General features: G+C 66.9%; 2 protein-coding genes across 3 annotated transcripts in view; one reads left to right on the forward strand and one right to left on the reverse strand.

The window, feature by feature from the left end:
* GAA (alpha glucosidase) overlaps positions 1–16,077 on the reverse strand; it is a 306,535-nt gene that overhangs the window by 154,243 nt on the left and 136,215 nt on the right. The gene's annotated exons all lie outside the window — the stretch shown is intronic.
* Positions 9,968–14,394, forward strand: CBX8 (chromobox 8). Of its 2 annotated transcripts, XM_075014608.1 has the most exons (5): positions 9,968–10,101; positions 10,568–10,611; positions 10,808–10,873; positions 10,974–11,040; positions 11,267–14,394. In XM_075014608.1, exons 1-5 carry the CDS (start codon positions 10,033–10,035, stop codon positions 12,098–12,100), a joined length of 1,080 nt encoding a protein of 359 aa, XP_074870709.1. In that variant the 5' UTR covers positions 9,968–10,032; the 3' UTR covers positions 12,101–14,394. The 2 variants fall into 2 exon arrangements, with proteins under 2 accessions (XP_074870709.1, XP_074870708.1); XM_075014607.1 differs by lacking the exons at positions 9,968–10,101; positions 10,568–10,611 and having other exon boundaries at positions 10,635–10,873.

Below are 16,077 nucleotides of genomic sequence, written 5' to 3' on the forward strand. Positions count from 1 at the left end.
GCCCCAGCCTGCCGGACCGAGGCAGGCGCCCTTGCCTGCGGCTGCAACTGAGCCCTGGAGCCTGTTCCAGGTCCGCTCCCCGCCCGGTTGACACGCGCCGAAGCTCTGTCCTGCGGAGCCCGCCCCGCTCTCCCCGGGGGCGGCTGCCCTGAGGCTGCGGGAATGACCGCCTCGCCGCCTGGGCGAGCGGAGGCAGCCGAGCGCCCCCTCCAGCCCCGCGCCTGGGGAGCCCGGCTGCGGCTGGGGCTCCGCGGGAGGCGGAGGCGGAGCGGCTCCCGCGCTGCCTGGCCAGGCCCATTTCCAGGAGCACGGTGCCACCTATAGAAGGCACCTGGAATTAACCGCTGTCCCTTGGCGCTGCAGCTGCCTGGGGAACGGGCGCATCTGACAAGCGCCCGCCGCAGCCGCTGCTCCACCATGGCCGTGAGGCCGGCAGGTGCCGCAGGACTGCCGGTTGCGTTGGAAGACACGGACTATCGGGGCTCCCTCTCTGCCACCCCTTTGTGAACCCCGACCCGGCCGGGAGCCAGAGCGCCTGGCCGATTCCGCCCGCCGCGCTCCTTGCGAGGCGCCTCCCGGGGCGGGCGCTGGTGCGGGGCAAGGCCTGTTTGCCAACCCGGCGTGAAAGGCTCCGCGCCCGTCCCAGGCGGCCGCAGCGCTTGGGGGCCCCGCCTTCCCGCCAGCCGACAGGGACGATTCAGAGAGCCCCGCGGGGCGATGCAGTGCGCGGGGACTGGGAGGTGGATGCAGTCTGGGGCTGTGAGAGGCAAGGGCCGGGCCGGGCCGGGCCGTGCTGCGGGGCCGCCGGAGGAGCGTTCCTGCAAACGGGCCTCCGAGGGCCTGGCGCAGAAGCACCGCAGCCCTCGGCGCAGAGCGTGGGAAGGATTCCGGAGACCCCGGCTTGTCCCCCGGGCGCTGAACGCGGAGCTGCGGGGACGCTGGAGCAATTCGATGCGAGCCTGCAAGAGCGCAGCGCGCGGTCCCCAGAGGCCGGGCCCTTTCGAGCCCGCTACAAGAAGCTGCGTTCCGTGGGGCCGGCCGCCAGCCCCGTCCTGCGCGGGCAGGTGGCCGCGGACGCGCTGGACGTTGGCGGAGGGCTGCGGTTGTGCCACTTGCTGGAAAGGGCGGCGTGAGACGACAGGCCTTGGAGCCTCCTCTAGGCTTCGTCTCCGCGGCTTGCGCGGCCTTCGCTAGGAAGAGGCCCGCCGGGAGCCGCACACGCGTGGGCTGGGGAAGGTCCCGCCAAGCGCCCGCCGAGCCGGAAAGCGCTTTTCACAAGCCGCTAGGAAAGCTGAATTCCAGCCTCCCGCGGCGGGGAGTCCTGTGCGCGCAGGCCGGGAAGCGCGCTCAGCTCCCTGGCTCGGGCGGCCCGAGGGACCCCGCCTGGTCCCGTACACGGCCGCCGGTGAAAGCCTGCCACAGACTCCCCGCAGCGCCCGCGCTGACCTCCCGGACGCGCTCCCTCGCAGGCTGATCGGCCGGTCTCCGTCCCGCGCGTTACAGCTCCTGGCACCCAGCGCCCTCTGCGCGGCTCCGGGCGCTGCGCCCTGCAGCTGCTTCGCTCCTTACCCCGCTGCCAAGGCCAGCCCTTGGGACGGTCACGGCACAGCAGGGATTGCCAATGTCCCCGCCCCGGCACCCAGCCGCTGCCTGCTACCTCCGCTTGGCTGGCTCCGGGATAGACACGGCAGACGTGGCTGTGCCCACCACCGCCTCCAGCCGGCAGACCTGGGCTCCCACGGCTGGTGATTGTCGGCACAGGCTGGGAGCCGACAGACCGTGCGGACTGGAGCGGACCCGGGGGGTGCCCAGGGCCGGGCAGAGTGCACTGGAGTCGAGGGGCTGCCCAGAGCCGGGCAGAGCGCAGCGGAGCCGGGGGGTGCCCAGGGCCGGGCAGAGTGCACTGGAGTCGAGGGGCTGCCCAGAGCTGGGCAGAGCGCAGCGGAGCCGGGGGGTGCCCAGAGCCGGGCAGAGCGCAGCGCAGCCGGGGGGTGTGCAGAGCCGGGCAGAGCGCAGCGCAGCCGGGGGGTGTGCAGAGCCGGGCAGAGCGCAGCGCAGCCGGGGGGTGCCCAGAGCCGGGCAGGGTGCAGCGGAGCCGGGGGGTGCCCAGAGCCGGGCAGAGTGCACTGGAGTCGAGGGGCTGCCCAGAGCCGGGCAGAGCGCAGCGGAGCCGGGGGGTGCCCAGGGCCGGGCAGAGTGCACTGGAGTCGAGGGGCTGCCCAGAGCTGGGCAGAGCGCAGCGGAGCCGGGGGGTGCCCAGAGCCGGGCAGAGCGCAGCGCAGCCGGGGGGTGTGCAGAGCCGGGCAGAGCGCAGCGCAGCCGGGGGGTGTGCAGAGCCGGGCAGAGCGCAGCGCAGCCGGGGGGTGCCCAGAGCCGGGCAGGGTGCAGCGGAGCCGGGGGGTGCCCAGAGCCGGGCAGAGTGCACTGGAGTCGAGGGGCTGCCCAGAGCCGGGCAGAGCGCAGCGCAGCCGGGGGGTGCCCAGAGCCGGGCAGGGTGCAGCGGAGCCGGGGGGTGCCCAGGGCCGGGCAGAGTGCAGCGCAGCCGGGGGGTGCCCAGGGCCGGGCAGAGCGCAGCGCAGCCGGGGGGTGCCCAGAGCCGGGCAGGGTGCAGCGGAGCCGGGGGGTGCCCAGAGCCGGGCAGAGTGCACTGGAGTCGAGGGGCTGCCCAGAGCCGGGCAGAGCGCAGCGCAGCCGGGGGGTGCCCAGAGCCGGGCAGGGTGCAGCGGAGCCGGGGGGTGCCCAGGGCCGGGCAGAGTGCAGCGCAGCCGGGGGGTGCCCAGGGCCGGGCAGAGTGCAGCGGAGCCGGGGGGTGCCCAGGGCCGGGCAGGGTGCACTGGAGTCGAGGGGGTGGCCAGAGGCGAGGTGGGAGCTGAGCACAGAACGGCTTGTGGCGCACGCAATGGCCAAGTCCCTGCTGTTTTCGGAGGAAGGACGAGGAGCAGCCCGGCTATTTTGCTGGTGATGTTCCCCAAGAGGGGAGCTCCGCCCTGCCAGGTGCGTTCGGGCTCGATACGGCTGTGGGTCCTAGGGGGAAGAGGCTGCTCTGATGCTTGCCGGATAGCGGTGTGCAGCCGCAGGGGGAAGCAACAGCCTGGGTGAGGCGTGATACCTGGGATACCTAACGCGCAGCCTGGGTGAGGAGTGAAGTTATCTGCCTCCTCCCCAGCCCATAAAAGGGGGACAAGGCCGCGGCTGCTTTGCCCACCCCCGCCCCCGCAAGTTGCTGCCTGAAGCGCGGGGGGGGACTGCCGGCTCAAGCTAAGCGCGCGGTCCGCAGTCAGGGGGTGTCCTGGCGTTCCTCGCGCGGGCCCCACTCGGCCTGGTAGGGTTGGAGGGGTGCGCGGGGCCCTGGCTGTCTCACACTCACTCCCACAGCGGAGCGGGCCGGGGCTCGCAGGGACGGGTGTGGTGTAAAGGAGCCCCGTCTGCTCCATGCGCCTCTGGGGCGGGCCCCGCCAGCCCATGGGGCGTCTTTGGAGCTGGGAGGGCTCAGCAGCACCCCCCGAAGCAGGGCAGTGAGTGCCGGGCGGGATCGGGCTGAGGGGCGGGCAGGGGCCAGTTCGGGCCGAATTCCGGGGCCCGGCAGCAGCAGCGGAGGTGAAGCGAGCCGGGAAGGACCGGGCGACCCCGCAGCTGGGCAGGGGGCTGGGATCGCCGGAGCAGGGCAGACCCCTTCCCAGCCAGGTTCGTAGGGCTGCGGGAGGGAGGGGCTGTGCCAGGCGGAGAGGGCCCCCCGCCCTCGCCAGCCTCTGGAGGTGGCAACGGGCAGGGAACTCCCTCGGCTCCCAGTTTTGTAGCTGTCCGAGCTCGGGGCGGGCGAAGAGCCCTTGGTCTGGCGGGGCGCTCGGGCGGCTCGCCTGGGCCTTCGGGGCTTGCGCGTGTCCCGGGCGAATCACACCCACGAGCGGCGCGGGAGATGTCACGCGTGCACGCGCGGAGACCAGCGCATCCATGGCCTGCGCCCCCCACGCAGCTCGCCCAGGAGCTGGGGGACTGGCCAGAGACGACGGACGCAATTGCTCGTGTCCTCTTTGGGGGAAACAGCTCAGCTGGGCCCTGCGTGGGGCGGCGCTGCCGCGATCGGAGGGGGCAGCAGCCCATCCCACTCCCCCCGTCGGAGCTGCGCTGTGTTTTCCCACGCAGCTCTTAACGTGGGGGCCCTGCCCCGGCCTCAGCCGCGCTCCCCTGCCCGGCGCCTCGGCCTGCGCTCCGCCCTCCCGCCCGCCAGCGCTCCCGGTGCCCCGGCCCTCAGCCGCAGCAAGGAATTGGTGCTGGGACTTGGCCCTTGGGAGGGCCCTGCCCCCTCGGCACAGGCAGCGTCCGCCGCGGCAGCTGGGGGGCATTGCTCTGCGGCGGGGGGCGCCCAGGTCGACGGCGGCTCCCCCGGGGCCGGAGAAAACCGGGGGGCGGGGCAAAGACGCGAGAGCCTCTGGCCAACGGGCAAACAGCAGAGCCGCCGCTCCAGGCGCCTCCTTGGTCTTCAGCGCCAGCCAAATAGCCCGGTGGCAGCAGCGCCTGCGATGCGGGCGGCGCGGGTCACCCCCCCACCTCCGCAGGGCCTGGTGCAGAAACTCCCTCCGCTCTTACGGGGCTGCGCTCCCGCCCCTTGCCCAGGCTCTCGGCGGGGACAGCGCTCGGGGCAGTGCTCACAAGGGAGGGGGTAGCGGCGGGTGGCCCCGAGGGGGCTGTGCTGGGTGGGCCCGGGCCCATCCAGACCAGGCAGGACGGGGTGAGGAGCGAGCTGGTGATACGCAGCTACGCCGGGTGCGCAGAGCCTGGCCGGGCTCCCCCAGGGCCGGCGGGCGGGCCAGCAAACCGGCAGATGCTCTGCTGTTAATTAGCGCGCAGCGATGCATATGGAACCCGGTATCAGCGTTACGCGCACAGACCGACGGGGACCGCATGAGTTGGTACCACGCGGCGGAGAGCGCGGAGTCTGAGCTCAGCCCCCCAGCCTACGGCAGGAGCGCCCTGCCGGCCCGCAGGCACTCGGGGCGGGTGCAGAACGCAGAAATCCCCGGGACGCCCGCGTCCTGACCGCTGCGCGCAGGTGGGTCCCCGGTCTCCGAAAGGGTGAACCGGCCGGGAAAGGGTCCCGAAAAGGGCAGGGAAGCAGCTGAGCGGGTCGGAGCAAGTTCCTCCGAGGGGCGCGTGAGAAGCCCGGAACTTCTCGGCTCAGGGCGGAAGACACCGCGGGTCCTGCCCGGGCTCAGAGGAAGAGGGAAAAGTTGGTAACTTGCCCCCCTGACAGCAGCGCCGGGGCCAGCACCGGACATGAGCAGGTCGCGGTTTAACCCGGGCATAAAGAGCATTTCACAGACCGCACAGCCGGCCCGTGGGACGCCTCGCCCGAGGCCGCGGTGAAGACCTGGGCGTAAACGGGGCTCAGAAAAGAGGCAGCCGCGCTCAGGGAGGGCACGTCCAGCTCGGCCAGGAGGGGCAGGGGGGGTTTGCCAGAGGGGTCTCTGCTGTGCGCTTCCCTCGGGGCCCCTGGCACTGCGGGCAAACGGCACTGGGCCGGCCGGACCTTCGGGTTGCACTGCCATGGCCGGGCTGGGGCTATTCTAACTAGTAACGACAGGGTTCAACCCGCCCCCCCAGCAAAGCCACGGGCAAGCGGGTGCCCGCCCGGAGAGCCGACGGGCCTCGCAGGGGAGCAGGGAACGTTCTCCAGCCCGGAAAACGCCGGGGGCTGCGGGGGGAGATTAGCAGGAGGCCTCCGGCGCGAGGGTGTTTTCTGCCGCCCAGAGACAGCCCTGCTGGGGACACGGCGTGGGGGGGCGCCCGCCGAGCGTCCGGCTTTAAGCTCCCCTCCGAGCCGCGGGCAGGAGGCGCACACCTAGTGTGGGGCCGGTTGGCCCCAAACCCCCGAACGAGCGGCGTCCTGCCCCCGCCCCCAGCGCCTGCACCGGGAAGGGAGAGAGCCCGGCCCTGTCCCCCCACCAGCGCCTGCACCGGGAAGGGAGAGAGCCCGGCCCTGCCCCCGCCCCCAGCGCCTGCACCGGGAACGGAGAGAGCCCGGCCCTGCCCCCGCCCCAGCGCCTGCACCGGGAACGGAGAGAGCCCGGCCCTGTCCCCCCCCCAGCGCCTGCACCGGGAACGGAGAGAGCCCGGCCCTGCCCCCGCCCCCAGCGCCTGCACCGGGAACGGAGAGAGCCCGGCCCTGTCCCGCCCCCAGCGCCTGCACCGGGAACGGAGAGAGCCCGGCCCTGTCCCCGCCCCCAGCGCCTGCACCGGGAACGGAGAGAGCCCGGCCCTGTCCCGCCCCCAGCGCCTGCACCGGGAACGGAGAGAGCCCGGCCCTGTCCCCCCCCCCAGCGCCTGCACCGGGAACGGAGAGAGCCCGGCCCTGCCCCCGCCCCCAGCGCCTGCACCGGGAACGGAGAGAGCCCGGCCCTGTCCCGCCCCCAGCGCCTGCACCGGGAACGGAGAGAGCCCGGCCCTGCCCCCCCCCCGCCAGTGCCTGCACCGGGATCGGAGAGAGCCAGGCCCTGTCCCCCCCAGCGCCTGCACCGGGAACGGAGAGAGCCAGGCCCTGTCCCCTCCCAGCGCCTGCACCGGGAACGGAGAGAGCCCGGCCCTGTCCCCCCCGCCAGCGCCTGCACCGGGAACGGAGAGAACCAGGCCCCACCCCACTCCTGCACCGGGAAGGGAGAGAGCCCGGCCCGGCCCCCCCAGCGCCTGCACCGGCTCCGCTCCCAGGACTCCCTTGCGCGGCGGGGGGGTGGGGGCGAGGCAGCTTGGCCGAGGGCCCCAGCAGCATCCGCCGTTTCCCGCGGGGGTCCGTGGCGGAGCTCGGCCCGGCCGGGCGGTGTGAGAGTGACTCAAGCTGCAGACACCGCTTGGCCAGAAGGACTTCGGCCGCTCTGCGCACGTGCAGCGCCCGCCCCCCAGCCACCCAGCGCTGCCGCAATTGCACTCACCCGCCCAGTGCCCCAGGGCCGCTGTCACCCCAGGCGGCGGGCGCTCCGGCGGGCTGCGGACAGGCGGCCCGTGCGCCCCCAGCCAGGGGCTCTGACCTGCGGGCTCGGCTCCGACTCCCTCCCCTCCTGGGACCTGCCGGGCCCCCTCCAGAACTCTCCCCGCCCCGCGGCCGCTGGTGGCCTCCCGCGTGTGCTCGGTGCGGGACAGCGTGGCTCTTTCCAGGGGAGCCGACAGGCGCCGGGGGTCAGCGCCGGGCCAAGCCGCCTCCCCCCGCCCCAGAGCCGCTGCCCGCCCGCCTGCGGCACCTCGGGGGACGTCGAGGGAACTTATAGCCGGCGGCTCCCCCCACCCCCAGCGTGGGAAACAGGAGTCCCGCGGCCCGTATTTCACTAAATAGCCGCCCCCTCCACACCCGCTAATGTCCGGTGCTCGTAAAGCTCCGGAATGGGACCGCTGGCGTTTTCCTTCGCACCCCTGCGGCACTGGACCGTCTGACCCCCCCGCCCCGCCAGTCACATTGCAGCCGAATGGGCACCTAGGTGGTAGGAAGCAGGTACCTTATTACCTGCAGAGAAGACGCACACGAACCCTGCCGGAGCATTTCTCGCTGGGGGGGTCCCCGGGAGTTTCCCGGAGCGGGTCGGGCGTTTGCGGTGCTGCTCTTCCGCGCGGCTTGCAGCGCAGGGACAGCGATACCGCAGGGAGACCGCAAAGCGCCGCAAATGGGGAGCCGGAGCCCGGCCCGTGCGCAGGACCCGAGAAGGTGCTTGGGAGGGAAGGGCCCGCGCCTCCGCTCTGCCCGCCGCGGGCCCCGGGCTGCTCCCTGCGGGGGTGAGCCGCCTTTGTGACGCTGCGGCGCGGGGCTGGTTGCTGAGCCGGGGGGGGACCCCGAGCCAGGGGAAGGGAAATGGTGGTTTGTTGTTTGACCCATTTCCCCTCCCCCCGGCTCCCCAGTGACCCGCCCCAGCTTTCCTCCCGGCCCGCCCCGCCTGCGGTCGGACGCGGGGCGCTCCCGACTCTGGAGCCAAACAACCCATCGGGGCGAATCTATTTCTTCAGCTGCGCGGCCACGTCGGTCTCCCAGGGACGCTCTGGGGGCGCGGCAAGGAGCCCTCCTCGGGGGTCCCCCAGCTCGCAGCGCCTCGGGCGCACGGGGGGGGGGCAGCGCACCCGCCGCGGGGATAGAGGGAAATACTCGCTCCGGACACATCCGCGGTGGGCTGGAGCGAAGCGGCTGCGGGGGTCCCGGGGCCAGAGAGCGCTGCAGCCGATCGCCGGGGCTGCCCGAGCCCAGCTGGCGGCGAGCGGTGCAGTAATTACCCTTCGCTCTGCTCCCAGCTCCCCCGGCCAGAGCGGGACGCGCCCGGAGCCGCTGGAGGCTCCTGGAGCCAGGGAACCCCTCGCCGCCTCGTCCCGCCCGCTGCCAGACACCCGCCCCTTGCGCCCGCCTGCCCCGGCAAAGGCGGGGAGAGCGGAGACCCCTACGCGCGGCGCCCGCCTCCACGACATTGTCACTGCCCGGCGGGTGTGTCAGCGTGAGCAGAGCCAGCCGCGATCCCGCCCCCGGGGCTGAGCGGCTCGGTCGGACTAAGGACCCCGCCGGGCGGCTGCGGGCCCGGCAGATCTCGGCTAACTAGGCGACTTCTGCGCCGCCTCGGCGTATTTCGTTGGCAAGAGACGAGCTCTGCTTGGGCCCTTCGCCCAGCCCGGTCCGCGCTCTCCCGCCCCAGCCGCTGCCTCCCGCCGGCTCCGCGCCCCGGGAGCGGAGAGGCCGTCAGAGGGGCCGGGGTCGTTTGGCACCAGGCCGCGATGGCGCTTGTTACTCGCCCCCCGGCCGCCGTCTCGGGCGCGACCCACGCTAACTCTGCCGCTGCTGTTTGCTTGTAAGGAGCTTCCCCGGCAAGAGCCCTCCGCGGCTCCGGCCAGCGCAGCCCGGCCGCCCAGGGCTCCCCCACGCGCGGGGCTCAGCTGAGCCGCTGCTTCTCGGGGGCAGGGACCACGCTGCGCCCGCCCCCGGGGTGAGAACCGCGCCCGCCACGCCGCGAGCCCGTCGCCGCCGCCGCCGCGCTGTGGCTGATTCGGCGCTGTCAGCCCTTTGTGCTTTTAAATTTCCTCCCGCTGCACAGACGCTGCCGGAGCGGCTCAGGGAACGCGGCCGCGGCGCGCAGAGCCGGCGTGCAGCTGAGTTGCGGAAGGAGCGCACGCCGAGCGCCAGCCCAGAGCATCTCAACCCCGGGAAACGCCAGGATCTCAAAATAGCGCGCAGCCTGGCCGCGCGCGCGCACGGAGCCGGGGACTCCCCGGGAGCGCTGGACCCGATTCCCGCGGAGCGCGCCGCGCCTGCTGCTTGGGTGGGACTTGGCTGACTCCCGCGCCCAGGGGGAGGGAGCGGGGTGCCCGGGTGCTGCTGGGGTTGGGGTGACAGTGACTGCAGACGTCACACAAGTCGCTTTGAGCGGTATATTCCCTGGATCGGGGCCGGGGGGGGGCTCCAGACTGGGCTGCGGCGGGCAGGTCCCCGGATCGGGGCCGGGGGGGGTCCAGGCTGGGCTGCGGCGGGCAGGTCCCCGGATCGGGGCCGGGGGGGTCCAGGCTGGGCTGCGGCGGGCAGGTCCCTGGATCAGGGCCGGGGGGGCCGGACATGGAGGGGGCGATGGGGGACAGGGGTTTCAAAGAGGGGGCTGGATTCAGCGGCTGCGGGCGGGGGGGGGTGGGCACAGGTACCCCCCTCCGCGCTCCAGGCAGCGGGCCCCGGGCCCCTGCCGCCTCTGCCCCGCCCCCCCCGCGGTCCCAGCCTCCCTCCGCCCCCCGCCGGTCTCTCGTCGCCCCGCTGGCTCCGCCCCCCGCCCATTGGAAGGCGGATCACGTACGGCGCGGGGGGGGGCGGCTGGGGGAGGGGAGCAGGGGGCGGAGGCAGCGGGCGGGGAGGAGGGAGGGGGGCGGGCTCTGGCCAATGCGGTGCAGGCGGAATATTCCACCGGCTCCGCCAGCAACAAGTGCGGGGGGAGGGACGGGAGGGGGCACGGGCAGGGCTGACGTCAGCGGGCGGAGTATTATGGTCTGGGCTGCGCTGGCTGCTGCTTTTCTGCTGCCAGCGGCCGAGTAAACATGGAGCTTTCCGCCGTCGGGGAGCGGGTGTTCGCGGCCGAGGCCCTGCTCAAGCGCCGCATCCGCAAAGTAGGTGTCTCCCGGGCCCAGCCCCCCCCCGCATGCAGCCCCCCCAGGCCCGCGGGAGGCCGAGATCGCCGCGGGGAACACCCCGCTCCCTCCCCCAGCTGCTCCCATTTGCAGCAGCAGTTCCGAGCTGCCTCTGCCCCTGGACTTGCATTGCATCGGGCTGGGTTTTTGCTTTTTGTCCTGCATGCTCATTTTTGCAAGACTGCTGCAGGCAAGCTCTGCTGCACGCGTTTGGTTGCATGCATATTTCTTGCCGGATGCATTTTGCTGCATCCTCATGTGCTTGCATGGATTTGCTGCACGCATATTGTTTGTTCCATGCATTTGGCCATTTGCATATTTTTGACACATGCCGATTGGGTGCAGGCTTATTTTGTTGCACGCATGTTGCTATATGCACACCTTTATTGCATGCATCTGTCTTGCTTCCCCCATGCCTATTTATTTTCTCTCTCTGCATCTGCAGGGGCGCATGGAATATCTGGTGAAATGGAAGGGCTGGTCTCAGAAGTAAGTAGGTTATATATGCAATTATGCAGCCTAGCCCATACTCAGAAAATGGTGGATTTTATTTATTTTGCATTGTAATAGAGAGGAAAGCTAGCTCCTGTTTTTTATTTTATGTACCGTGTAGGCCCCCTCTCCTCCCCCCCACCCCCCAAAAAAATTTCACACTGTTACTCAATCTCTGCGCCTGTCCTGCTAGGTACAGCACCTGGGAACCGGAGGAAAACATTCTGGATGCTCGCCTGCTTGCAGCCTTTGAGGAAAGGTACAAGGCCTTTGCTACTCATATGCATCCCACTTATAAACACCTTGCTCTGTCTTGTGGCAATGCTGAATTGAAACTCTGTTTTTGTAAATACCTCTAGGGAACGAGAAATGGAGCTATACGGGCCCAAAAAGCGAGGCCCCAAACCCAAAACCTTCCTGTTAAAGGTAAGGGGGCAGCAGTCTAGTGTGTGCATTGGCATTGTTTAGTTGGTGAGTGACGAGGGCTGCATGCTGCACTGGGGAGCGTCAGAACCGGCATGCCGAAAGCAGGATCCAGCTCCAGCACTGATGGGGAATGCTTGTAGACAGGCCACTGCTTATCTCGGAAGTTGTAATTATGGAGCCGAATGGCAGGATAATAAAGTCACCGGTTGATTTATCTTCTTTGCAGGCCCAGGCAAAAGCCAAAGCCAAAACCTATGAATTCCGCAGTGACTCTACCAGGGGAATCCGGGTGCCGTACCCTGGTAGGTCACCCCAGGAGCTGGGCTCGACGTCCCGGGCTAGAGAAGGACTGAGAAACATAGCTCTGCCTGCCCAGGGCAGCCCCAGCACCTTGAGGGGCGAGAACATCCGGGACCGGGTTGGGAGAATGGAAGATAAACCTGGGGAAATCCCCAAAAAGAGAGGCCCAAAGCCTAGGAAAGAGCATTACAAGGACTTGCCAGAGGCTCTTGATGTCTCCAAGAGGAAATTATGTGAGCCAGGGGACAAGATTGGGGACTACCTCAAAACCAGGAACATAGAGGAGGCCCTTCCAGGGGTGGCGAAGTTCGGCTCAGGACACAGTGTGATCCAGCTAGCCAGAAGGCAGGAACCTGACCTCTCTGGGACCATGTCCAACCCCAGCAGAGTAGAGGCTGGCATGAAGCTGGGAGCCTCAGAGACTTACCCACCCAGGGTCACCAAGCACAGATCAGACTTTTTGGACCCCAAGGGGCAAGATGGATTGGACACCGGCAGCCCTAAGATTATGCACAGCTCCGCAAACCAGGGCTCTGTGGGAAGCTTGTACCGAGACAGTGTGGGGACTCAGTCTGGCAGGCCCTCCCTCATTGCCAGAATCCCTGTCTCCAGGATTCTGGGTGACCCAGAAGAGGAGTCCTGGAGCCCATCTCTCAACAACCTGGAGAAAGTGGTGGTGACTGATGTGACATCTAACTTTTTGACTGTCACAATTAAAGAGAGCAGCACGGACCAAGGATTCTTTAAGGAAAAGCGATGAGTGTTTGCAGGATAAATCCGGAGAGATAAAGGCTTGGTTAGAGCTTGGTGGCTTTGTTTTTTTTTTTTTCCAGAACAGGACCTAGAAACTGTCTTAATTCTTTTTTGCTTGCATTCTTTTTTTTCCTCTAGTTTTACATTTCATTGGAAAGATTATCTCTAGAGTTATATTTTCTATTAGATGTAAATATGTTATTTAAGAAAAAAGTTCCTATATATATATATCTATATATATATATATTTCAACTCTAAGTTGTTTTATTTAAATGGAGACTGAACAGCGACTGCTCAGTTGCTCTTAGAAAGGACAATAAAACTGAGGACTAATGAGTTCATGTATCTGTTGCAGGAGCCAGTGTATATAATGAATAATGTTTGTAGCTAATTATGTTTTGGGGGTTTTTTATTATAATTTTTTCATGAGATGCTCTGGATGATGAATGTGGAAGTTGTGTCCCGTTCAGGGCAAAATGCCCTGATTCCTTGATTGTGATATAAGGTGTTGCTTGTACAATCAAGTGTGCTGTATCCAGAACTGTCTGGACAGCTGAAATAAGCACTTGAATTTACAGTATTGTTGGGTTTTGTTTCTAAAGACAAAAAAAAAAGTTGATATAACATCATAAAAACCAGAAGTCTGTAAAAAAGACTGAAAGTGGTTCTAGTGAAGTATTAACTCGAATGACCTCTTCTTGCAAAGGAAGAGGAGGTTTGTATGTTCAAGAGTCCTGGAAGGAGTGATACTGAAATGCACTTTAATAGAATTGTCATAGCAGTTATGGGAGACAGAACTGAGCTGAGAAGCTGTTTTCATTTTGTCTGTTTGCTTGATTCTTCCCCCACCCACTTAAAAAAATCTGTTTACATTCCTAAAATGCCAGAAAAGTTTGGGAGGATAGAGTGTCACTGCCCATATTTAGATGCTTGTGCTATTATAGAAAGCATTGCTTTGTTTCCAGGCTCCAGTTCCCTTTGGACTGCTGAGAGACTCCAGACACAGTGTCCTATGATATCCACATCTCTCCAGCACATCCCAGCATCCCTTCTGGGGGGGTTAGAGACAATAAATATTTTCCCTGTCTTAGGCCAGTGTCACAGTGGTTGAGAGATGTGCTAATAGTGCAAAGCCTGTTCACAGCCTGTTCACAGCCTTCTCTTTGGAAGGTGCCTGTAAACTTCTTGGGTGGGTTTTGATGCAGGCTTGGTGGGATTCAGTGATTGAGCAAAATGCAGCAGCTTCTATCCGCTAGTGTAGACCCAAGGTCTTCTGTTCTCTTGTGGAAAGCATGGCCCCACCATTCTCTTGCGGAAAGTATGGCCCCCCATTCTAGAAGTGCGTGTTCTCTCTTTCTGAACTCCACGTTCCAGCTTTACCTAGGGGAGGGAGAGGTTGATCCTCTGAGTCTGTTTGCGGGAGAAGGTGTTATGACTTAAAAAGCAGCCACAGGCATTCTCCTCTCCCAACATATATTGGCTTAAGCACCTTTGTTGGTTCAAAAGCACAAAGCTGTCCAGCAGCCCCTAAGGGTCCTGGTCAGAGGAGCCTGGCCTTTTCCATCTTCTCTGATTGGCCCAGTGAAGCCCTTAAGTGCTTCTTAATGTGGGGGCTGCACATAAGATGAAAGCACATAGGGCCCTGATGGGAGGGAAAAGGAGCAGGTGTACAAGCAACAGCCTCTGCTATTCTGAGGCCCATTCTGGATAATTTTATCCCTACCTCTTTAGACTCCTTCCCCTTCCTCTTCCATCTTGGGGACTTCTGTCTGTAGCCAATAAAATAAACAAGGGGACTGGTTAGGCCATAGGCAGAGCTGCTCTGTGTGTGTTTTTAACATGTTGTAAAACCAACATTTTAAATTTGGGTTGTACAAAGAACTGAAGCAAGGAATGGAACAACATTGATGTGATTTTCAGGTGGTGTCTCTGGGGGACATGTCTGTTACCCTGTGTAGGATAATGAGAAGTTATCTACCCCTCCTCTGCCCTGTCCACCTGAAGGCAGGAAATGCCCTCCCCCGCTAAACAGATCACAATGTAGCCCCTACGTCATTCTAAAGAGTAGGGGTGTGACTTTAATTGGGCATTCTTCCCTCCTGACCTGTATAAATAGAGGTGTGCCAGACAGGCACATGGGGAAGCTGGCCGGTGGGAGGGTGTGTCTGTACATATCCACATATATATTGGATGTGTGTGCGTGTGCGCGTGTGTTTAATTCTATGACTTGTAAAAAGGAATCTGGCTACATCTCAGTCTCAGAAGTGAAGCTTAACTCCGTGTCCTCTGCCAGCCGTGAATGTCCGCAGAATATCTGCTTTTTATGTGAGTTTAAATATATACTTTGTAAATAGCAGCGTGTCCTTCTTCTGTCCCCGCCGCCGGCTGCCCGGGCTTTGTTTGGAGCTGACACGTTGGTTCCCGGGGCCAGAGGGAAGGGGGCTGGGTCCCCCTCCGGCTGCAGCTGCCCGCAGGGACAGGCCTGTCTTTAGCCTGGGGGAAGCTACTAGGAGCTGCTGGCGCCGCTGCTGACCCGCGAGGAGGCTGCCCGCCCCTGCGCTGAACTGGTCCCGCTCCCCGCGTCCCTCCCCTTTGTCCGCAGTCACCTTGCCCCGGCCGGCCCTGGGCAGCGGGAGGCCGGGGCAACCTGGGGGGTCTGACTTCCCCGGCGCCTGCCTCTGGGGCTCGCCAGGCCCCAGCGCCGGGGAAGCCCGGGGTCTCCCGCTCTGGCAGCAGCCGGTCCCCGCTCCCCGCCAGCCATTAGCATGCACCGATCGATCTGGGAAATTAATGTGCTGATTGCTAGGCAACTCCCGCGGCTCTGGGCGGGGCGCTGGGGCAGCCGCCCGCAGCGCCCAGCGCTGGCCCGGGACGCGGCTGAGCTGCAGACGGGCGCGTCCCATCCCGCTCGCGGGGCCGGGGCTGTGCGGACTCACCCCGCGGCCCAAGCTGCAGGGGGGGGGGAGGCGGCCGCGGCCCCGGCCCCGGCCCCTCGCCCGGGCGGGGCGGGCTCTGCAGGGGGGACGCGCCCTGGTTAGACGGGCAGCGGCCCCTTTGCGCGCCCTCTGGGCCGGGCTCGCCGGCCGCGTGCAGGCGGGGCCGTGACCCACACGCCAGGAAGGGGCCGAAGCGAGTGGGGGGCCGGTCCGCCGGCCTCGTGGCTGCGCCCACAGCTCCCGCCCCCTCCCTAGACGGCGGCCGGGCGCAAGCAGCTGCCGGGGCCCGGCTGGGCGCTGGGTGAGGCCCTCGGGGCAATGTTCTCTGCGGGCGGGCGCCAGGGCCCGGGGGGCCTGGGCAGGAGGGGGGGAGCGAGGGGCAGAACCCGCCTGTCCCCGGGGCCCGGCCCGCGCCTCTGCCTCGAGGGCGGGGAGGGCCCGGGCCAGGCGGGGCCCAGGGCGCGTTGGGTCCGGGCTGGGTCCCAGCCCTGGCGGCGGGGCCGCGGGGGGAGCTGGCGCTCGGGGCCCAGGACAGGCGGCTGGGGCTGCCCAGTGCAAGCGAGCGCCTGTGCCGCCCGCGCGGGGCTGAGCACCGACCCGGCAGCTTGGCAAGGCCCGGGGCCGCTCACAGCCACGGGGGCTCCCGCCCCGTTCCTCCGCGGAGGGCAGGTCTGGCTTGGACGTCCCCAGTGCGGCTCCCGATGCGAGCCTGAGACCCTCCCCGGGCTGGGCCCTCTGCGTTCAGGGCGCCCGGGGCCGCCCGCCGAGCGGAGGAGCGAAGCGCCCGGGCCGAACGACCAGGATCCTTTTCTGCAGCGGCCCCTCCGTGGGGCGCAGAGGCCTGGAGAGCGGGGCCGGGAGGCTGAGCTGGGCTGAGCTCTGCGGAACGGAGGAGCCGAGCGCCGCCCGCGGAGCCCCGGGCAGGACTCCAAGGAGGCCAGGTGAGCCGACCCCTCGGGCCCCCGCGAGGCGCCCGGCCCGGCCCGGCCCTTCCCTGCTGGGGGCCACGTCCTGCTCGCCCGCACCGGGCCGGCCCCGGGGCAGGGCA

Source organism: Carettochelys insculpta, chromosome 20, assembly GCF_033958435.1.
Source record: "Carettochelys insculpta isolate YL-2023 chromosome 20, ASM3395843v1, whole genome shotgun sequence".
Taxonomy (NCBI): domain Eukaryota; kingdom Metazoa; phylum Chordata; order Testudines; family Carettochelyidae; genus Carettochelys; species Carettochelys insculpta.